The sequence below is a fragment of the Pristiophorus japonicus genome, chromosome 12 (assembly GCF_044704955.1).
Source record: "Pristiophorus japonicus isolate sPriJap1 chromosome 12, sPriJap1.hap1, whole genome shotgun sequence".
In the NCBI taxonomy this organism is placed as follows: Eukaryota; Metazoa; Chordata; class Chondrichthyes; family Pristiophoridae; genus Pristiophorus; species Pristiophorus japonicus.
The window spans coordinates 24,174,289-24,198,691 of record NC_091988.1 but is presented as its reverse complement, the minus strand read 5'-3'; the positions used below and the strand labels follow the sequence as shown (position 1 = coordinate 24,198,691).

At 43.7% G+C, this 24,403-nt stretch overlaps 1 protein-coding gene across 1 annotated transcript in view; it reads left to right on the top strand.

The window, feature by feature from the left end:
• Positions 1 to 561: 561 nt before the first annotated feature.
• Positions 562 to 24,403, top strand: part of synpra (synaptoporin a) — a 556,851-nt gene continuing 533,009 nt past the window's right edge. The window contains exons 1-2 of the mRNA XM_070894759.1: positions 562 to 579; positions 691 to 756. Coding sequence (XP_070750860.1) covers positions 562 to 579; positions 691 to 756 — 84 coding nt within the window. The remainder of the gene's footprint in view (positions 580 to 690; positions 757 to 24,403) is intronic.

Sequence of the window (24,403 nt, the reverse complement as noted above, 5' to 3'; positions counted from 1 at the left end):
GTCTTCAGCCAATTCTATTCACTCCAGGTGACATCAAGAGATGGCTGAGTGCACTGGCCACAGCCCCCCGACAATATCCAAGCTGCAGTGCTGAGAATGCAAAAAATACACCTTGTAATAGTATTTAATATGTTGCATGTTGCAGATTAATAAGATTTGTTTGGCCAAATTGGAAATGTATTCAGTGCCTGTTGTATTCGATGCAACTTTAATACCGTGCCGCTTCCTCCGATTCACTCGCACCTGACATCGCTAAGGCAACAAAGGCGCTGGCTGTGGCTGTCCAATAGAAATGGTGCTATCTGGAATGGAGCCATCAGCCAATCAGAGCGAGCCTTCCCCGGCTCGGCCGCCCGGCTTGTCCAATAGCAGCAGCTCTTGTATCGGTGGGGGGAGCGGCGCCCGCCCGGCGCTTGCAACTCCGTCAGCCCTCGGCAATTTCCGGTAATTTCCGGCAAATCCGAAGCTTGTGAGAGTTCCATTTGGAGCTGTCAACAGCGGCTGGGCTGGGGTCGCTCGCTGTGGTCTTCACACCAATCGGCATCACCACAGGCTTCGGAGATGGACATCATCAATCAGGTAAGAGCTGCACTTCCATACCTTCCGAGTTACATTTGCTGAAATAAAATCATAGTCAGGTTGTTCAGAGTCATCTTCTCTAAACATGTTCTTTGCACTTTCTCCGGCTAGCTTGTAGCATCTGGTACATTTCGCATCGCAAAGGAGCCTCTGGGGTTTGTGCGCCTCCTCGAATGGGTAAGTTTTGCAGAAAACACACTTGTGACATTTGAGAGGGGACGTGGCACGCAATGAAATGATGATATTGCTTTAGGATGCTCTTTGGCTTGTTTGACTTGTTTATCGTTGGCTTGATTGTTAAGTCGAATGCAACACTGGATTTGTTGAAAAGAAACAATTCAACGAACAGAGAGCTTGAGCAGATAGCTATGCGTACTGCTGCTTCGAAGTCATGCATTTGGTTTTTCAACAAAATTCTAATACAAAGGTTTTCTAAAGAGAACGTGATGCCGCCCCTTCCCCTTACCAGTTGTTTATACCTTTAGGCAAGGCTCTGTTATGAATGGCTACGCAAACTAGTGCTTTGCAATGTTTTTTCTAGCCACATTTGATTTCAAAAATAAAGTATGGGGTTGTATATTTGGCAGCCAGTAATTGATGACAAGAAAGATTTGACGTTGGAGTTCGATGATAGGAAGGATGGCGTTGGAGCGCTTGTCTCCAGACATATGGGATACGATTATCATTTGCCAATCGATAGTCTTGCACTTAGCCATTTTACGTCTTATTTGATTTTTTAAATTTTTGTGTTGAACATAAACGTTTTTCAGAGGTTCGCGCTATTCTTTGTCTCGATTTCCTTCTCGCACACAAACGTTCAGACCAACCGTATTGAAAGGAACTTGGAATCATATTTTCTTGTTTCTAAAAATCATGTTATGTCACAGCGGATTATTTCTTTGTCTATAAAACCTGGTAATTTCATATATGACTGATGTGTTAAAGGATGTAATTGATAGTAAATTAAGTTTGGTTTCCAGATGGTAAATATAATTGTCGTAGAAGAAACCCGGAGGGAATGCTGCTTGTTTAGAAGGCAGTGAAAACTGATTTATTTACAGTGCGCTTAGCTAGCCCTGGAGTTCTTTGATTTGTACCAAAATGTATCAATGTTGTTAAAGTTGTAATGAGAATTCCGTCGTAGGATATTTTTTATTGAAAAATTTTGACTGCCTATCTAGACCTCAACATTTAGAGGAATAATTGTCACTTTCAAAACTCTATCCAAATAACAATTGTTTTATTCTGACAAAATTTGCATACCTTAAAGCTTATTAAGCTTCTTTAATTGCTATGTGAATAAAGTAGAAAAAGTATTATTTATTTATTATTTATGGTGGTATTTTCTGGTCATGTAGTGTATGCCAGTGCTAGTAACTGGAGTAGGATCTACAGTTCAGACATTTAGTACCTGAATTTACTGCTTGCCTCCTAAGTCTAATTTATTTAACACAAAATAAATGTAATTATATAGATTAAGATAGCTTTCTATGATTAATCCTTTCCAAGTGGTGTTTCAGAATGGATAATAAAAGTGTATCTTATGACCATTATGGGTAATATATAAATCATTTTATATATAAACAAGACAGTGTTTTTCTTGTTGTTCGTAAAGGATACACATCAGTCTGTAAAATAATATATTTTCAGATTATAATTTGCTAAACAGAATAATGTATGGTTATGTTTTAAAATTGCCATTCACTATACTTAATTTGTATTTATTTAGTACTTAGCTTCCTGTTATCTTGAATCATACATAATGTCAGCAAGCCGATCTATTAACTATGATCAAAAGTGCAACCTTTGTCCATAATCGTATGTAATAAGCATATTCTAACAGACTATTCAGTTTCAGATTGTTAAAGGAACAGTGTTACAATTGTGAAGTATCCTGCAAGATGCTTTATCAGTTATACACAAAGGACAATGCAATTCGTTGATTGACAATGAAATGAAATATCGAATTACTGATTCATGCCTAGCCCTGTATATATTTGTTATTGTTGAAAACCAGAATATAAATGTTTGTGCTACATCACCAACTGGCTAATATGGCAATGCTAAAGTTGAATTTTTGGAGTTGACTATTTCAGCAGCTGAACTTGTGGTGCCAACAATTCTTTAAAGATATGCAAAGTAAGTACAAAGTAATTTCCCTGGAGCTGAAGCAATTGTTTGCTTAACTAGTAACGAAAGTTTCTGAAGTTTGAGCTTCCCGTCTATCTGGAACTGAAGTTTTGTTTGCTTTACTTGGCTGACTCCTTTCAATGTTCACTTACACTGCAGGCTGCTCTGTCTCGGAGGCAGGGAAAATTGATAATGTTCACTTCACTCCGCTTGAATAATTCCTCCTGACAGATAATCACAGAGCAGGATTGAGCCCAGATCCTCCTGCTCATTCAGTTAGATGGAGGTATATGGTGGCAAATGACACAGATAAAGAGCAAAACTGGGTTACAAAAAAAGTAAATCCATAAATTCCAAAGCATTACCTCTTACAGCTAGCATTATCACACACATTTTTAGCATAACACTTACGGAAAAAAAAACATTCAGTGGTAGCCTTTCTAACTGAATATTCAAAGATTTAAATGAGTCAGCCACACACTGAAACTTCAAATTGATTAATGTATTGGACACCAGCAAATCAGTAGCGAAAGACATTCATAATGAATACGTAATAATTGGTAAGTTTTTAGCTCACATGGGGAGTGCGTATTTAGTTATAGTTAACAGGCCGTGCACTGTAATGGATCATATACTCCTTGTACTTGTTATAAATTAGCAATTTTCACATATCTACTCACCCTGCATAATTGCCACAATGTTCTTACCTTCGAGTGAAAATTTCTAAGCACATTTGATTTGAAATATTTAGCAATAAAATTATATAATTTCACATTTCCTTCAACAGCTTTGATTTTTAACCGACTGTTACTTAGTTGCTGTTCATATCATTTATGGATGCCTAACATTGCATGAATATGCACAATATTGATGCTGATGTTCAAAAATTTCAAGAATAAAAGAATAGAAAATGATAGAATAATTCAACTAGAACTGTAAAGGAACTGTGGAGTAGACAAAGGAGGAAAATTCATTGACATGGTCTCAGTTCATGAACTGTGGATTTATTAATCTAAATTGTATTTTGGTAGAAATCTCCTGCCACATCCAAATCCATTGCCATTACTTGATTGGGAATGCTTCTGGATGAATCACGGTTTCAAAATCTTATACTCAATAGCCAAAAAATGACTACTGTCGATATTAGAAAAGGAATGTTTAACACATATGTATGACATTCCTCTGTCTGCCATTTTAGCAGAGGTGTTAACCCATTTAAAATAACACCTGTGTTCAAAAAGCAGACAGAAACATTTCATATGAATGTACTCATTCATTTATATCGTTAACAATAATGTCCAGCCTTATTATATAATTTATTTATGTTTCTTTTGCTAATAACAGATATATTTCAACACAATTATGATACAAAGGAATAAATAATGTATTTGCCAAAGAGCAATGTGATATATTTTCCTAATGAAAAGACTAGATGTGACCCATGCAATTTCATTATTCTTGTGTTATTCAACAACAACAGCAACTACAACTTGTACAATACAGCACCCTTGATGTAGTAAAATGCCCCAAAATGCTTCACAGGAGTATTGTAAGACAAAACATTTGACACCAAGCCACATAAGGAGAAATTATGGCAAATTAAGATTTTAAGGAGCGCCTTAAAGGAGAAAAGAGAGGTAGAGAGGCGGAGAGTTTTAGGCAGGAAATTCCAGAGCTTAGGGCCTAGACAACAGAAGGCATGGCCACCAATGGTTGAGCGATTATAATCAGGGATGCTCAAGAGGGCAGAATTAGAGGAGCGCAGATATCTCAGGGGGTTGTGGGGCTGGAGGAGGTTACAGAGATAGGAAGGATGAGGCCACGAAGAGATTTGAAAACAAGGATGATAATTTTGAAATCGAGGCATTGCTTAACCGGGAGCCAATGTAGGTCAGTGAGCACAGGGGTGATGGGTGAACAGGACCTGCTGCGAGTTAGGACACGGGCAGCAGAGTTTTAGATGACCTCAAGTTTACGTAAGGTGGAAGGTGGGAGGCCAGCCAGGAGTGTATTGGAATAGGGGTGTGAAAAGATCTGTTTAGTGGGAATGGATTTAGGAAGTACTGTATGTGAATCTAGATCTTTTGTTCATTGGTAACACCAAAAGAAATGCAACATGGCAGACTTCTGCCCAGTGCAAAGGTGTGCCCATGATCTAAATTTGCAGGGTCACTGTCAATAAAATCATTTTCTCAGGATTTTTTGTTTATGGAGAATGGCTGTGGCAGAATCCGGTCACGTTGTAGAATAACTGCTCTCTGGAGCAGGCGAAGAAAAGCAGAATTGAAAAAATATCCAAATCTCAGGGCTGGGTAGTTTAACCGATTGTCCTTGATCAGTTCACCCCCTTTCTGAAGGATTTAAAATTGAAATCCCCCAATCACCAACCATAGTGTCATCCTTTGCAGAATGGGCAGACAGGTGGCAGATACAATTTAATGTGGATGTGCCACAATTGGAGTAATGTGTGCAGTTTTGGGTGCTCCATTATAGAAAGGACATTAAAGCCATAGTTATCATACACTGGAGATTCAACAGGATTATGCTGAGGATGAGAACCTATAGTTATGAGGAGAGACTCAGAGGCAGCTCATCATGAGATGCAAATGAGGCACTAACTCACCTAGAATTTTGTGCGTGCATGCGAGCATGGAGTCAATGTCACTATAGGCAGCACCCGGCAGATTGTTCAATCTTGAACCAGCAGAAAATTTCTCTAGTTGTGGCTGACTACCCAACTGCCCCACTCCCCTTCTTTCCCTCTCTCCAGAGTCCTTTGTCACCTCTCCCTCTCTGCAGCCGCTGTTGTCACCTCTCAGGAAGCAAGCTTCCAGTGCCCAGCTAACGGAATTGAGTGTGTGGGTGGGGATTGTTAATGAGTCTCAAATAACAGTCACGCAGTAAGTTAACCCGCTGTTTCTATACATTAAAAATAAATTCACAGTATGTCTTTTCAAATAGAATATCTAACTCCAATATCACCTCACTAACAGAATATAGGAAAATAACCTGCAATATTTTAGCTCTTACGGAATGGAATTTCAATATAACACATGTTATCAGGGCTCCAGGATGGAGCTTCTTGATGTAAATGTAAGTTGTTACAGTATTATGCTCGATCCAATTTCAGGAATTTGAAAAAATTACCATTGAGTTGTAATCCTCACTGACAACTTAGAGCAGCAAAATTTTGCAAAACAGTCTGGTGCTACTCCAGTTAGTTTTTTTCTGCAGAGTTTTAGCTGCTTTTTTAATGTTCAATCTGGACGTTAAGCTTTTAAAGAAAACAATGCTGAATAATGCAGTTAGCAGAAGATAATATACAGCTTATAAAGTTGGGGGTACGATTCCACAGGAAGGGCCCGTTGTCACAGTAACATGCTGGCTTGGTTAGGCATGTGTGGCTGTGCCTCAGCTGTCAAAAAGATAATCAGGAGGGATTCTAGATACTGAGACTATTTCTATTGGGGAAGAGAAGGATAAGAGAGTATTTAATAGAGGTTTAAAAAAATTATGAAGGGGTTTGATGAAGTGAATAAGGAAAGACTATATTCTCTGGTTGGGAAGTTGGTAATGAGTGGTCATCAATTTAAAACTGTGACTGAGAATAAGGTAAGACATTACAGGAAATTTGTTTGTGCAAAGATTTGTTGCAGCATGGAATCCTTTGTCATTAGGAGTGGTTGAAGCAGAAATCATTCCACTTATTCAGGAAAATTGTAAAATATTTGAAGCAGAGGAAGACACAAGGCTAAGGAATGAGAACAGGGCAGTGGGATTAGTTTGGATTACTCGAGAGCTGGCTCCAACACAGCGGGCTGGATTTTCTGCGGTGGTTAGCGGGCGTGATTGGTGGCGGGTCAGGTGGGAAAGTTATTTTTCCCCAGTGGGTCGGGACTCCACTGTGAACCCACCAAGGGCCTATCCCCGATGTTGGGTCTGTCAGCGCTGAGTAGACCCGACACATAGCGGCGGGTTCACAGCGGGGGACCCAATTCAGGTAATTAGTGACTTGTTTATAGCCACTTAAGAATGAATTTGAGCTCACCTTCTGCATTTGACAGTTTGCGGGGTCCAAGCTGGTCACGGACCATGTCTGTCAAGCTGAAGCGGGAGTTCAGTGGCTGTTGAATTAGCTGTTGAGTTGACAGCTTCAAATGTACAGTAAAAGTTCCCACCTTACAGAGATATCGTCCCTCAGCCACAAACTCTTCCTCACCACATTTCCACAACAGATTCGCCGTGCTGCAAGTCTTTACACTTGTCTCCATCCAGTCTGACCTCATAAACTCTCTCACCATTGACAAATCGCTTCTGCCATCTACTTCATCAGCATGTGTGTCCTTTATACTCGCTCACCTTGGTCCTCAGAATCCCACCACAATCAGCTCCAACACCAGCAGCGCCAGCAGCACCAACAACAACACCATCACCTTCCCCAAAACACCTGATGCTGCACAGAACACAGGGCATCAGCACCCAACCACATTGGCCTCACCATGGCCAGATTTACTTCACTTCATACTGTGCACCCATATGGCTGCCACATGATGTACCAGGTTGGCACCACCCCACACCAACACCATAAAGCATCCCGACAATGCCCAAGTCATTCATTTCACACTCCTAACCATTGCAGGCGGTACCCTAATGTCTAACCATTCACTGCAACTCACAAAGCCACTTCCAAAGGTGCACACAGACCTGTCCAAGAGCGCAAAGTGTTGAAAATAAAGATTTCAATGTTTGACACCACATTAACAGAAACTTTATATGAATATTACAAGAAACAAGTGTCTACGCTTGGGTGTTGTTAGTTGGTTTGATTGCACGAGGATGAGGGTGAGTGTGAGGGTTGGCCAGTGAGATGGTGATGTGATAATGTAGATAGAGAGGGATGGGTGGAGTTGCAAGGCAAGTTGGTGTGAGTAAGGATAAGAACATAAGAATTAGGAACAGGAGTAAGCCATCTAGCCCCTCGAGCCTGCTCCGCCATTCAACAAGATCATGGCTGATCTGGCCGTGGACTCAGCTCCACTTACCCGCCCGCTCCCCATAACCCTTAATTCCCTTATTGATTAAAAATCTAATTATCTGTGATTTGAATACATTCAATGAGCTAGCCACAACTGCTTCCTTGGGCAGAGAATTCCACAGATTCACAACCGTCTGGGAGAAGAAATTCCTTCTCAACTCGGTTTTAAATTGGCTCCCCTGTATTTTGAGGCTGTGCCCCCTAGTTCTAGTCTCTCTGACCAGTGGAAACAACCTCTCTGCCTCTATCTTGTCTATCCCTTTCATTATTTTCAATGTTTCTATAAGATCACCCCTCATCCTTCTGAGCTCCAACGAGTAAAGACCCAGTCTACTCAATCTATCATCATAAAGTAACCCCCTCATCTCCAGAATCAGCCTAGTGAATCGTCTCTGTAACCCCTCAAAAGCTAGTACATCCTTCCTTAAGTAAGGTGACCAAAACTGCATGCAGTACTCCAGGTATGGCCTCACCAATACCCTGTACAGTTGCAGCAGGACCTCCCTGCTTTTGTACCCCATCCCTCTCGCAATGAAGGCCAACATTCCATTCGCCTTCCTGATTACCTGCTGCACCTGCAAACTAACTTTTTGGGATTCATGCACAAGGACCACCAGGTCCCTCTGCACCGCAGCATGTTGTAATTTCTCCCCATTCAAATGATATTCCCTTTTACTGTTTTTTTTTCCAAGGTGGATGAACTCACATTTTCTAACATTGTATTCCATCTGCCAAACCTTAGCCCATTCGCTTAACCTATCTAAATCTCTTTGCAGCCTCTCTGTGTCCTCTACACAACCCGCTTTCCCACTAATCTTTGTGTCATGTGCAAATTTTGTTACACTACACTCTGTCCCCTCTTCCAGGTCATCTATGTATACTGTAAACAGTTGTGGTCCCAGCACTGATCCCTGTGGCACACCACTAACCACCGATTTCCAACCCGAAAAGGACCCATTTATCCCGACTCTCTGCTTTCTGTTAGTCAGCCAATTCCCTATCCATGCTAATACATTTTCTCTGACTCCACGTACCTTTATCTTCTGCAGTAACCTTTTGTGTGGCACCTTAGCGAATGCCTTTTGGAAATCCAAATACACCACATGCATCGGTACACCTCTATCCACCATGCTCGTTATATCCTCAAAGAATTCCAGTAAATTAGTTAAACATGATTTCCCCTTCATGAATCCATGTTGCGTCTGCTTGATTGTACTATTCCTATCTAGATATCCCGCTATTTCTTCCTTAATGATAGCTTCAAGCATTTTTCCCACTACAAATGTTAAACTAACAGGCCTATAGTTACCTGCCTTTTGTCTGCCCCTTTTTTAAACAGAGGCGTTACATTAGCTGCTTTCCAATCCGCTGGTACCTCCCCAGAGTCCAGATAATTTTGGTAGATTATAACGAATGCATCTGCTATAACTTCCGCCATCTCTTTTAATACCCTGGGATGCATTTCATCAGGACTGGGGACTTGTCCACCTTGAGTCCCATTAGCCTGTCCAGCACTACCCCCCTAATGATAGTGATTATCTCAAGGTCCTCCCTTCCCACATTCCCGTGACCAGCAATTTTTGGCATGGTTTTTGTGTCTTCCACTGTGAAGACCGAAGCAAAATAATTGTTTAAGGTCTCAGCCCTTTCCACATTTCCCATTATTAAATCCCCCTTCTCATCTTCTAAGGAACCAACTTTAGTCACTCTTTTCCGTTTTATATATCGGTAAAAGCTTTTACTATCTGTTTTTATGTTTTGTGCAAGTTTACTTTCGTAATCTATCTTTCCTTTCTTTATTGCTTTCTTAGTCATTCTTTGCTGTCGATTAAAATTTTCCCAATCTTCTAGTTTCCCACTAACCTTGGGCACCTTATATGCATTGGTTTTTAATTTGATACTCTGCTTTATTTCCTTGGTTATCCATGGCTGGTTATCCCTTCTCTTACCGCCCTTCTTTTTCACTGGAATATATTTTTGTTGAGCACTATGAAAGAGCTCCTTAAAAGTCCTCCACTGTTCCTCAATTGTGCCACCGTTTAGTCTGTGTTTCCAGTCTACTTTAGCCAACTCTGCCCTCATCCCACTGTAGTCCCCTTTGTTTAAGCATAGTACGCTCGTTTGAGACACTACTTCCTCACCCTCAATCTGTATTACAAATTCAACCTATACTGTGATCACTCAATCTAAGAGGATCTTTTACGAGGAGATCGTTTATTATTCCTGTCTCATTACACAGGACCAGATCCAAGATAGCTTGCTCCCTTGTAGGTTCTGTAACATACTGTTCTTAGAAACAATCCCGTATGCATTCTATGAATTCCTCCTCAAGGCTGCCCAGTGCGATTTGATTTGACCAATCGATATGTAGGTTAAAATCCCCCATGATTACTGCCGTTCCTTTTTCACATGCCTCCATTATTCCCTTGATTATTGTCCGCCCCACCGTGAAGTTATTATTTGGGGGCCTATAAACTACGCCCACCAGTGACTTTTTCCCCTTACTATCTCTAATCTCCACCCACAATGATTCAACATTTTGTTCATTAGAGCGAATATAGTCTCTCACAACTGCCCTGATATCATCCTTTATTAACAGAGCTACTCCACCTCCTTTCCCTTCTTGTCTATCTTTCTGAATTGTCAGATACCCCTGTATGTTTAATTCCCAGTCTTGGCCAACCTGCAACCACGTTTCTGTAATGGCCACCAAATCATACCCATTTGTGATGATTTGTGTCGCCAACTCATTTACTTTATTTCGAATGCTGCGTGCGTTTAGGTAGAGTGTTTTAATACTAGCTTTTAAACCATGATTTTTAGTTTTGACCCCTCCTGCAGCCCCTTTATATGCATACATATTGTCCCTTCCTATCACCTTGTGGTTTACACTTACCCCAGTGCTACTCTGCTCTGTTGCCTCCTGCCTTTTGCATTCTTTCTTGGGGTCCTGTTCATCTGAGCTCTCACCCACTCTAACTAGCTCAGAGCCTCTCCTGGGTTCCGAATACTCCTCGCATTGAGGCATCAAGCTTTCATGCTTGCCTTTTTATTACACTTTGACCCTTTAGAATTTTGCTGTACAGTGGCCTTTTTGTTTTTTGCCTTGGGTTTCTCTGCCCTCCACTTTTATTCATCTCCTTTCTGTCTTTTGCTTCTGTCTCCGTTTTGTTTCCCTCTGTCTCCCTGCATTGGTTCCCATGCCCCTGTCATATTAGTTTAACTCCTCCCCAACAGCACTAGCAAACACTCCCCCTAGGACATTGGTTCGGGTCCTGCCCAGGTGCAGACTGTCCGGTTTGTACTGGTCCCACCTCCCCCAGAACCGATTCCAATGCCCCAGGAATTTGAATCCCTCCCTGCTGCACCACTGCTCAAGCCATGTATTCATCTGAGCTATCCTGTGATTCCTACTCTGACTAGCACGTGGCACTGGTAGCAATCCTGAGATTACTACTTTTGAGGTCCTACTTTTTAATTTAGCTCCTAGCTCCTTAAATTCGTCTCGTAGGACCTCATCCCTTTTTTTACCTATATCGTTGGTACCAATGTGCACCACGACAAATGGCTGTTCACCCTCCCTTTTCAGAATGTCCTGCACCCGCTCCGAGACATCCTTGACCCTTGCACCAGGGAGGCAACATACCATCCTGGAGTCTCGGTTGCGGCCACAGAAACGCCTATCTATTCCCCTTACAATTGAATCCCCTATCACTATTGCTCTCCCACTCTTTTTCCTGCCCTCCTGTGCAGCAGAGCCAGCCAGGGTGCCATGAACTTGGCTGCTGCTGCCCTCCCCTGATGAGTCATCCCCCTCAACAGTACTCAAAGTGGTGTATCTGTTTTGCAGGGGGATGCCCGCAGGGGATCCCTGCACTACCTTCCTTGCACTGCTCTTCCTGCTGGTCTTCCATTCCCTATCTGGCTGTGGACCCTTGGACCCTTCACCTGCGGTAAGACCAACTCGCTACACGTGCTACTCACGTCATTCTCAGCATCGTGGATGCTCCAGAGTGAATCCACCCTCAGCTCCAATTCCGTAACGCGGACCGTCAGGAGCTGGAGGCGGATACACTTCCCGCACACGTAGTCGTCAGGGACACCGGAAGTGTTCGGCGAGAGGACTACAAAAGGCCGCGAGAGGTGTCGGGAGGTGCGTGGAGAGACGTGAGTCCGGGGTTGGCGATGAACAGGAGTAGGCTAGGGAAGGCAGAGCGATAGGGATGTGATGAGAGGCACAGTAGGATGAGGTTGAGTGTGGCTTTGTACTAACATTTCGTGATCTTCCCGAGATAATTGAAACGTTTGCAGCACTGCAGTCAGGTCCTCCTGTCACAACCTTGCTTGTGTCCTCCTCTGCAATGTGCAACCAGGCTGTGTTGATCTCCTGGGGAGATCTCTTTCACCCATGGGAAGGGAAGAGGACTTCTCTCATGCTGTGACTCTCTCCATAAGCCACTGACCCGCCAAGGTTAGTAAAATCGCGACCTATGTGGCAAATGACCTCCTTCTGTGCTGTAAACATGTATGATTTATGGCATGAATGACTGGAGACACATCATTTGATGTATTCCTGTCATTCGCCTCTAATTATAATACACTCACCCATATCTGGGCTATGTATTATGCACCCAATATCACTTCCTGTGGAAAATGATGGAATTGAGGGGATGGATAGGCAGCTAGCGGAATGGCTCCCAAAGAACTTCCTGATGTATTCTACTGGAGTTATGCTGGTATAACCCATGTGGAAAATATAAGCCATCATATTTAAAGCCTGAAGTTGGTGCACTTTATGAACATTAAAATCTCTGCTTAACCTCATTTGTTTTGGCTGTTTACAAATGAAAAGTGCCAGTTTGCATCAGTTGCTCACTAGTCCTTATTACTCTGCATGTGTGTGATAGAAACATAGAAACATAGAAACATAGAAAATAGGTGCAGGAGCAGGCCATTCAGCCCTTCTAGCCTGCACCGCCATTCAATGAGTTCATGGCTGAACATGAAACTTCAGTACCCTCTTCCTGCTTTCTCGCCATAACCCTTGATCCCCCGAGTAGTAAGGACTTCATCTAACTCCCTTTTGAATATATTTAGTGAATTGGCCTCAACTACTTTCTGTGGTAGAGAATTCCACAGGTTCACCACTCTCTGGGTGAAGAAGTTTCTCCTCATCTCGGTCCTAAATGGCTTACCCCTTATCCTCAGACTGTGACCCCTGGTTCTGGACTTCCCCAACATTGGGAACATTCTTTCTGCATCTAACCTGTCTAAACCCGTCAGAATTTTAAACGTTTCTATGAGGTCCCCTCTCATTCTTCTGAACTCCAGTGAATACAAGCCCAGTTGATCCAATCTTTCTTGATAGGTCAGTCCCGCCATCCCGGGAATCAGTCTGGTGAACCTTCGCTGCACTCCCTCAATAGCAAGAATGTCCTTCCTCAAGTTAGGAGATCCAATGCATACTCATGTGGACAGCGATCTCCACAGCCTCCTGAACCTTCACTCTGTTTTCTTGTCGGTTCCTTTCAGTCTTTTTCAATCGGGAAACAATAAATGCATGACCAGTATGCAGTGTAAGGTTTAAAGGAAGATAAGTAAATTCATTCATTTGTATTACTTGCGTTTATGCTTGACTGACACATAAAATGCCTCACTGTGTGACCTATGTTTGTAACTGACCCTGTTTAAACCCCACAGTTGAGATTGGGAAGGGGTATTTTAATGAACCATTGGGTTTGATTTGATTAAATCCCTACACTTCATAAATCCAAAATTTTTTGTATTTTGAGGTATAATTAAACTTGGCAGAACCTGAAACTTGCTATTAAAACTGTGGAAGAAGGGATTTATTTGTATACTTTTTGGGTGCTGTGCTTATATCTCACTGTGAATTCAGGTAAATAGCCAGCAGTTTATGATAGCCATTATGTTTCGTAACAGTGTGACATTTCTGTTTATTGAAAATAATAACATTACTGATCATCCATTTCTAAGACTGTCAAAGAAAATGTTTGTTATATTACAAAAACCCCATTAATTAAAATGCTAAAATAACATTACATATCTTTGAAAGCTTAATTGGTTGCAAAAGGTCATTATTTGCCTTTCTGTGATGAGCAATGGCTTTGTACCATAATTAAGCTTGTTAAATTCATATGGCAGAACATTTACAAATGTCTAACCATGAACATGCTGTATTGGAAGATGATTTGTCAGTCTTTTTTTTTATCTGTTGGGAGGCAGAAAAGTTCATATACATCTGAAGTCATGCATACTTATCACTAGTTTTGGTGAAACTAGCAATATATTTAGGTAACTTCTCTTGAACACCAGTAGCCTATGATTATCACTGCAACCCATGGATCAATTTACAAAACTATAGGTAACAGTTGATAGCATAAACAAGCTGCAGATATGGATCTTAAGGTTGATGAATAGGCTTATCTTTCTCCATATTCTGCACTATAATGGGTTAAATGTTGTAGACATCATGCACTAGTTGCAGCCTCCAAGTAAACATATTCTACGATGTTCAGTTGGTTTATTTTGAGGTTTTAGTTGTGATTTGATGGACCCATGACCGCAGACTTTGCATATTGATTTTCTGCAAGGTTTCTGAACTTGTTCGATTGTTAACAAGTGGTCCAGCGGTAAGTGTTATATTGTCCATGTGCAATAGCTTTAAAGCAGGTACGTTTTATTGTTCAATTCTATTAATAAGAACATAAGAAATAGGTGTAGGCCGTTCGGCTCTTCGAACCTGCTCCGCCATTCAATAAGACAATGGCTGAACTTCTATCTCAACTTCACCTTCCCACCCTATCCCATATCCCTTGATTCCCTTAGTATCCAAAAATCTATCAATCTCTGTCTTGAATATACTTAACGACTGAGCATCCACAGCCCTCTGGGGTAGAGAATTCCAAAGATTTACAACTCTTTGGGTGAAGAGATTTATACTCAAGTTAAACACATTGCATGCACAACTAAAGGCTTAAGAATTATTGGCAAAATTGCAAATATTCTCATAACTCACAAAAGTTTGTTCTACTTCTACATTTCTCTTGGGTGTCATGAGTTGCTCAATGTTGTTTTTTACATGAGGTACTACTAAGTGTTCCCTAGACGAAGGAAAAATATTGATGTATCTTACAAACCCAATAGGTGAGCTGTGGGGGTGGGGGAAAGAGAGATGGGCATCCTTCATTTTAACAGGCTGATACCCTCACATCTCTTCTTCAGCTCTCCCAATCCACATGGCAGTCATTACTCAACTGCTAGCTTCTCTTCATTTACTGTATCTTTTTGAAGGAGACATTTTAGTGCACGAGGGGAGAACCACTGGCGAGGATATGCTCATCTTAAAACAATTTAATCCGTGCAAAAAAAAGGCCAGTGAGTTTATGAGGAGGCATTCAGCTCTTGCCATACTTTGACCTGACCTTCTTCATATGACAACATCCAGTATATGTGGCATTCATGAAGTATCCTCTGTATTGTTATCACACACAATTTGTACATTGAGGGAGTGGACGACCTTCCTGTTGAGGTAGTTGAGGGGGTGTTGTGCAGGAGCACCTGGACCTTGGGAAGCCAATAACCTCTTAAAAGTGGATGACTCTATCTCACTGCTGCCTGGCTGTGATGGCAACAGTAACGTATTCACCAGTTATCCTGTAAAATGTATTAGTATTCCTTCATAATAATGGTACGCAAGAGCATGCTTATAAGGAATGCCATTCCACCTCTTGATAAACCCTCACTGCGGTTAGGAGGTGGCTGGAAAAATCTGCCAATGGTCTGACCCAGATCTGTGTAGTTAGAATGACAAAAAAATGATGAGAAAAAGGTGTTTCCCAGCTACAGCAATTGCTAATGAACCTCTGTAGATTCTTCAGACTAGAAACTTCTCACTTAGACTGCCTCAGCTGATCTTGACATCATGTAGGTCAGCACGAATAGGCGTGATGGGCCAGTTGGATTTGGTACCGGATAGAATGTGGACAGCAGAGTTTCAGATGAGTTTTGAATATCAAATTTTAAATGCTTTTAGAGCACAGGCGAAGCTGCTTATATTCGCAAAACATTTAAAACAACTCTGCGTTTAAGCATATCAATCTGGCTGCATATAGTGACATCAGAAGTCTCGGCTAGAATGGAGCTGAACGGGTCATTTTCCTGTCAATCGCACCCAGAGGCTGCACTGCTGTAAGTGGCTGGGATTAATTTTATAAACATGATTTTGATAGAAAAATAATCCTGCTTTTTTTGGGAGATTTTGTTGTAGTTTCTGTCGTGAGTTCTGTTTGCTCTAGTTGGTAGATACTAAATAGATTCTGTTTGCTGAGTAAATAGACTGCCGTAGTGCACTGTTTTTAATTAGACTCTGTTTATAGTTGGTGAGTAAATAGACATTGATTGCTGCAAAACAGACTGTTTTCTATGAATCTTGCCACAAGTCTTGCCCACCTCAGCTCATTGGCTGACACAGTGGCCACGATATTTGTGGGGAAGAAGCAAGGGGGATCTTTCCCGCAACTCCATGTTTGAATATCTCCAATCAGGTTTCTGTCCAGCCACAGTAATGAAATGGTTCTCATTAAAGTCACAAATTACATCCTTTGTGACTGTGTCAAAAATAAACTATCCCGCCTCATCCTTCTTGTCTGCAGCTTTTGACACAGTTGACCACTCAATCCTCCTCCAACGCCTCTCCACCGTTGTCCAACTGGGTGAGACTGCACTCACCTCATTCTATTCTTATCAATCTAATCGTAGCCAGAGAATCACCTGCAATGGCTTTCCCTCCCACTCCAGCATAGTTAACGAGTGGTCCCCCAAGGATCTATCCTTAACCCCCCCACTTTCTGTTTCTCATCTACATGTTGCTCGTTGGCACAAGGCCATAGCCAAAGAGCAGTTAGGAAGGGAGGGAAGGAGAACTCACGCTCAGTGGGGGTGGGGGGAGAGGGGTCTTGCAGTCGGGGGGGGGGGGGGTCTCGTGGTCGGTGGAGGGCAGATTGTAGTCGGGGACAGATTTTGGTCAGGGGGAAGATCGTGGTCGGGGGTCTTTTGATTGGGTGGGGAGAGGTTGTGGGGAGGGGGAAGAAATTGTAGTGAGGGGGGGAGATCATGATCTCGGGGTTTGTGATCGGAAGAGAGAGATTGTGGGTGGGGGGGAGATCATGATTGGGGGGAGAGATTGTAGGGAGGGTGGAGAGATTGTGAGGAGGGGGGAGAGATTGTGGGCAGGGGGCTAGATCCTAGTCGGGGGGCTTGTGATCGGGGGGTGAGATTTTAGGGAGGGTGGAGACATCGTTGAGGGGTGAGGGGGTGGGGAGGAGTGATTGTGTGCATGGCGGAGAGATTGTGTTTAGGGTACAGATCGTGGACGGGAGGCTCGTGATCGGGGGGGGGGGGCGGGAGAGATCGTGGTGGGGCGGAGATCGTGGTGAGAGGGATGATCATGGTGAGGGAGGAGATCATGGTCGGGGGACTTTTACTCGGGAGGGAGAGATTGTGGGGAGGATGAAGAGATCATGGAGAGGGGAGAGAGATCATTAGGAGGGGGAGAGATCGTTGGGGGGCGGAAGGGATTGTGTTTGGGGTATAGATTGTGGTCGCATGGGGAAAATTGTGGTCGGCGAGCAGATTGTGGTTGGGGAAATGGGATCGTGGCCGGGGGGGGAAGAGATTGTGGTTGGGGCCTGGGGGAGAGTTCGTGCTCGTGGGCAGATCTTGGGAAGGGGAGTTTGGGGGGGGGAAGGGGAAATTGGGGTGTCAGCGATCATGAATCTGAAAGTAGGTAAGCTTGTGGAGCAGGGGCGAAACAGTGCTTTATCAATCCGGCCCTTCTCGCTGTGTTTTACCTGCCGGGTTTTCTGAGGCCGAAGAAACCCAGCTGAAATAGGTTAAAAATAAAGGAGGGATTTTTATCCCCCTGAAAACGGGTGGTTCAGGTGGCGGGTTAAAATGGCAAAAATCTGAAACAGGAACCCAACCTGCCTCAAACTTCCAGTTTTAACGGAAGCGGGATGGGGAGGGGCGAGCAATCCATTCGCAGGAGGGGGGTTGGTCATTTAAATATTTTAATGAGGCTGTGTGATGGCCCTTCACTCCTATTTGTATCGACCGGCCCACCTCCTGAGAGTGGATGGGTTGCCCGCCCTCGTCCTGACTCCGTTAAAACTGAAAATGGACAGGTTCAAGGCGGGTTGGGGTCGTGTTTGAAATTTTTCAAATTTTAACTTCTCACCCGTCCCAAACCCACCTGTTCTTGGGGGTTAATATTACCCTTGTGTAACTCATTGGCTGACACAATGGCCTGGATAGTAACAGGGGCAGATTACCTAGGCAGGGTGCCCGAGTTTCCTGGGGGAAGCCCGGGTTACCCGCATGCTGTGGTGTTTAACTCCACAGCGTGCGTCTTTTGTCCTTGACAGGTTCCCTGCCCGGAAATCAGCCTGTCTGACAGGCTTGGCTTCCAGTCGGGTGGGGTGCACTCCGGAGCAGGCCGCAGGACCAGGTAGGTCCGATCCACGACCTTGGGGTGGGGGTTTGGTCCCCGACACCGGGCTTGTTGTCCAATGCCGGGGGGTCTGATCCATAACCCTGGGAAGGTGGGTCTGATCACAGAGAGTCCGATCCCTGTCTCGGAAGGGGGGTGGGTGGTTGTTCGATCCCAGGGGAGGTCTTATCCTGGTCCCAAGAGGGGGGGGGTCTGATCACGGACCCGGGGTGGGGGGGAACCAATGGGGGTGGGGAGCTTATGGGACCTGGAGGAAGCACTCTGCTCTTCCTGGCCCACAAGGCGTGCTGTAAAAGCCCCTACCTTCTTCCCGAAGCTCTCCTCATAAACCTTCAGCTGTCAGTTTTCCCGAGGCCTGAGAAACCCAGGAGTCCACAAGTTAAGTCAGAGGCTGCCAGCCTCATTAAAAGATTTAAATTGCCAAGCCGCCTCCTGGGTGTGGGTTGGCTGCTTGCCCCTTGTCCCGCCTCCGTTAAAGTGGGCGGGTTGGAAGTTGGTTGGGATCATGTTTGGGTTTTTAAAAATTTTAACCTCCAAACTGATCCCAATACCCCTGTCTTTGGTTGTTAAAATCCAGCCCAACGGTGTCAATATTCACTTTGTGTACATTTAATGCACAGGGAACCGAGGAACCCTAACAGTCCTTTGTAAATCAGTGACTTGGAACTGAATTTCAGATTCTTTCTGGCTCTGAAAGGTATTAGTTTTTCTCTCTCATTCTTATGGGACCTGGTAGTTTGGTGTACTGGAGTTCCAGCAAGCTGCACTGTGGAATTGTACACCATGAGTCCCAGTATTCAAACAAAGATAACCAATTAATTCATCCATTTCGACATCTCATTTTCAGCTTCAGTTCTCAAGTGTTGGCATAATTTCAACTTTGTTGCTTTAAATAATCTGGTATGTCAGTCCATCCACAGGTACTACTAGTTGTTATCTGGCTTCATTGTTTTCCTTCAATATTGGCACTGCTGGAGTTGATTTTGATGTATAGTGAGATTTCTAGTTCAGATAAAAGAAATTCACCCAACAGGTGACCTCAGTGCTCAGTTTGATGTGAATTCCTATTTACGCATTAAAAGTTAAATATTGGACTAGGAGTTTATCTGGCTTGCGTCACGTATCACAGTAGAGTAAAACAGCAATCCCACAGTATGTGATTGGAACCTTTGCTGTTGCAGTACAGTGTTAGAACTTAGAAGAGGGCACTCAGATCCGCCATCTTATTGAATGGAGGAGCAGGCTCAAGGGGCAGTATGGTCTACTCCTGTTCCTATTTCTTATGTTCTTATATTCTCTGGGGAAACATGGTGCGTTTGAACATTGTCATTTCAATTCTAGGAGATAGATTTGAATCTGTACTAATGAGATGCAAGTCTCCTCTCTCTGCCAGCTATAGGGCTCGAAATGAGTAGACTTCCTAACAGGCAAGGGTTCCCTGCACTGAACTGTCCTTTACCAACTGACACTAAATTGTGCATCTCAGAGTGGGAATGGAAAGTGGCACAATACGATGGCCACAATATTAACCCAACCTCCCTGCCACCCTACTCCCCCATCCTCTGTTGAGAACAGGGCATGGTTAAAATCACAAAAATTGACTAATCGGCACTTACCCACCGGACACCCACTAACTGCCATTTTTAATGTGGAGCTGGCTCAAGTTGCAAATGCACTCACTCGAAAGAAGCAGATGCTTCATGAATAAATTCAAATGTGGCTACGGTGACAATCACTCCAACACAATTTTAACTGTGCGGGGTCAGAAGTCCTGCCCAGCAGCAAATACTCCAAGTGAAAGCAAGAGGAATTGGCTTCACTAACTGACTGACAAGATTGGCGGCTGCATTTAAAGGGGCACTCAGCTACAGGTACATATGTCATTAGGATGTGTGAGCCACTGCATCCATCCAGCAACATCAGATGATAGCTGCAGGGGTACTAGGAAACCTGCCTGCAGACAAGTCTGATGATACCTGTTATGTCTTTAGATGCTCTGATAATGACTCCACGAGGCAATGTATTGTACTTGAACTGTAGTGACCTTAGTCCTTTAATGTAACTCTAGAGTGAGGATCACACATGGTGGCGTGCCTTTTATACCAGGCCTGGCACACCTGTCCAAGTCTCCCACTGCAGTGCCCTCTGGTGGCACATCTTAGTGACCATACAGCTGGTGTACAAGTTTCCCATAGTAATGCCCTCTGGTGGCACATCATATGTAATAATACAAGCAGTAAACATGTTTGGGTACATGACAATACCCCTCCACAACTCCAACATTGCAGAGCAACACAGGTACAGTGAGAGCTGTGGGACCACCAGGAACACCATAGAGCATACCACTGGCACTTTGAAGCAAAGATTCAGATGCCTTGAGCGATCTGGGGTTTCCCCTGGTAAAGTGTACAGCTTCATTGTAGTTTTATCCATTCTGCACACCTTACAATGCAAAGAGGATTGGAGTCACAGCAACGAAAAGAGATACACAAAGAGCTCGAGTCTCAAGGGCCCGGCTGCAGATTGCAGCACTTCAGCTGCTGCCGGGCAGTCGAGCCAAGCTGCCTTTCTGGCACCGTGGCTTGTCTTGGTTGAGGTGGTGGTGTGGTGTAGAAGCAGATGTGTTGACATCCTGAGAGAGTCACTGCCACCCCCATGGGCTGCGGCTCATCACCTTCACTAATCTGAGGGAGAGCAGACTGCAGAAGATGATTGCTAGCCAGAAAACCCCTATCTATTTGCTCCACCAATCCCACCAAGGTGGACATCTGCCTCTACAAGGCGGAAAATAGGTTTGAGCCCAGAGTCTGCATGGCAGTCATCTGAGTTTCCACCAAAGCTGTAAAGGCTGTGAACAGTTGTGAAGGCCTAGCTGCAGGGACCCTGGAGATGGCCACACTCGCCACTGTAGACTGCAGAGTTCTAACACCATGGGAGATGAGAACACACAGGCTGAAAGCAGACTCCTCCACACTTTCAGCCATGGAGATGAAACCTTTTAGCTGTACTGACCTCTGCTACTCTTGTGAGGTTATTGAAGCATTTCCTGCGCTGCATCCAGGTCCCAGGGCTGATGCCCCCAGAGCTGACAATCTCGGCAATCTCGCTCCATGTCTGGTGCATTTGGTGTTTTGGGATCCTCCTTCCACTGGCTCGAAAGAGAGCTCCCTTTGTCACCTTGACCTCTGTGTGGACAGACTTGACCAGATATCCCAAGTAAATGAACTATGTTAGCCAAGGCTAAAATAACTATTACCTGTACTCCAGTTTTACTGACCTCATAGTAGTGTTGTCATTAACAGAGAATGGAGAAGAATTTGCTACAAACATACTGGGGGTAATCTTGCCTTTTTGCGAAAGTGTAAAATGAGTAATAGTGATACAGCAGCTCGTTTTACTGATTTTATTTCTATTTAAATTACTCCCAGGTGTTTACAATAATATTATTCACACTATAGATTTTTTTTTAATTGCAAAGTAATTCCCAGATTGCTGGAGATGTTGGAGTGCTAGGCACTGTGAAAGTAGTTCAATGAAAAGGACGTATTGATTTCATTAATTAGTGCTTATGCTGTTAACTAGGCAGCTTTAGAAATGCATGATAGTAAATACAGTTTGCACCTGAGGATGGCTGGATTTGCAACTAGATCACTGAACAAGAAAATTGATGTTTCCGCTGTTCCGAGTTAGTTACTGTTGCATTTTCCGATCCGAATTCATAGATTAAAATTAGCTGTATTGGATGGCAAGATCTATTGAGATGTTGACCCCACAATTCTGCGTGTTGCTCCCCAAACCAGGACTTGCATTTACTGATGCTGTCTGTCCAGTGCTGACCTTGTCATAAATAGCACTTTAGTAGGATAACTTCTGTGTACCAAGGGATTAGTACTAAACTCAGGAATGAGGGCTTTAAAAAGTCAAGAATGGCAGAATATTGCAACAGCAGGTTGCGGGAGCTCCAGATACACAGGAGAGAGTTTGACACAGTGACTTGACTGTCACATAACTGTTATGAGTGGCTCATGTGTAATTTGTGGTTCTTTTAAAACATTTTTCTACTCGAGGACATGACCTTCAGACACTGCTAGATGAGATGAAGCAAAGGAAACCTCAGAAGTGGACTGGGACCAATCGGTACCTCCTCCATCGCCATGGAAACTGCAGATCTGGTGGCAGTAGACGACAGATTAGACAACACCCTGCATACCAGCTTTCAGACCCTGGGGGCCCGAATACAGGCTGCTGTCTCTTAGGGCTTTCAGGGTCTGATAGCTGTCATAAGACCAGTCAGCCTGCTGATCAGTGACATGGAGCCCACTGGAATGATCATTTCTCTGAAAAACAGCACATGCCTGGCATCTGACTTCCCCCCTCAAAGCACTACACAATTGACACTTAAGAGGCAATACCAGGCTGCCAAAGCAAAAGCTTCAGAAGTGCGGCTCCCTCCCAGGGGCAAGCTGCCATGAAATGTGGGTTACCTCAGTTTCATGAGCCTTTTGTACGGCAGGTGCTCAATTTGCATGCAGGGGAGACACCGGGAGAAAAAGGATATGTTTAGCCAGCAATGAGAAAACACGGTGTGACAAAAGAGTAGGTTGGCTTTTAAGTTTCTAATATTACTCCTGTTGCGCTCTGTTATTCAGGGAGATTATAGTCATACAAGAAGAGGTATCCTTATTTTGTGCTGACTTATTCTGTCAGATAATTAAGACTTGTACAGTCATGTAGAACCAATGATGTCCAATGTGATGTGATGTTCGAGGATGGGTGATGAAAGAGTAGCAGCAGTATTGACAAAGGTAGAATTTGTTAATCAGATGAGAACACTTAATTGATAAGTTGAGTTCTGATAGCCCTTGTAGTTGTCACTGAGCAGATCCATCATGTTGTTCTTCTCGATAATTTTCTGCCTCCAAAGCAGCTAGGGCCAACCTCCCAGGAATGTCTGCATTACGGCCTTTAAGGGTGGCAAAGTTGTACAGGGCAGCAAGCTACAATTATGTGGGATACTTGATTAAAAGCATATTTCAAAGACCCTTTTGATATATCAAGGTGGTGAAAACATCCTTTTGAGACCCTGACGTGCTTCTCAATGATTATTCTGGTAGAGGCTTGTGGCTTATTGTAGCTCTCTTCAGCTGTTATCCATGCAGATCTTAGAGGGTCCATTGTCCATGGTGCAAGAGATACACCTCGTCACCCTATAGCATTAGGTCAAGCCACCATCACTTCACTTTTCAAACAATCTTTGAGTCTTTCCAATCTGGCAGAGACGGACTCCTGTAACAGGGTGTCCAAGGTCCCAATGGTTGTGAGAAACTGCCGTTCTGTGGTTGGTCGCTCTGCTTTGGGACTCCCTGTAAATAGCCATGAAAATGCTTCTTCCTCCAGGGAACTCTGCATTTGACGAAATCCTTCATGCTGCACTGTAAAAAGAAAGACTTGGATTTATATAGCGCCTTTCACGACCACCTCAAAGCGCTTTACAGCCAATGAAGTACTTTTGGAGTATAGTCACTGTTGTAATGTAGGAAGCACAGCAGCCAATTTGCACACAGCAAGCTCCCACAAACAGCAACAATGACCAGATAATCTGTTTTTGTTATGGTTGATTGAGGGATAAATATTGGCCCCAGGACACCAGGGATAACTTCCCTGCTTTTCTTCGAAATAGTGCCATGGGATCTTTTACATCTACTTGAGACAGGAACTTGGTTTAATGTCTCATCTGCAAGATGGCACCTCCGACAGTGCAGCGCTCCCTCAGTATAGCACTAGAGTGTCAGCCTAGATTTTCTGTGCTCAAGCCCCTGAAGTGGGACTTGAACCCACAGCCAGTCTGACTCAGAGGCAAGTGTGCCACCCACTGAGCCACAGCTGTAGTGATGTCTAAGGCATTGTGCGGCACAGTATTGGACAAGTGTTGCATACTGCTTATAGCAGTGACTAAGATTCAAGTGCAGTTACAATGCATCCCCAAAACAATGTAATCAAAGGAACGGAATATTTTGTGTATGATTCAGCTGCTTTGCAAATATGGCCCCAGAGGCAGAAAGAAAAATGAAGTGCGGGGGAAATGTCCAGAGATGGAAAATACTTACTGGGTGGTGGCACCACATCTC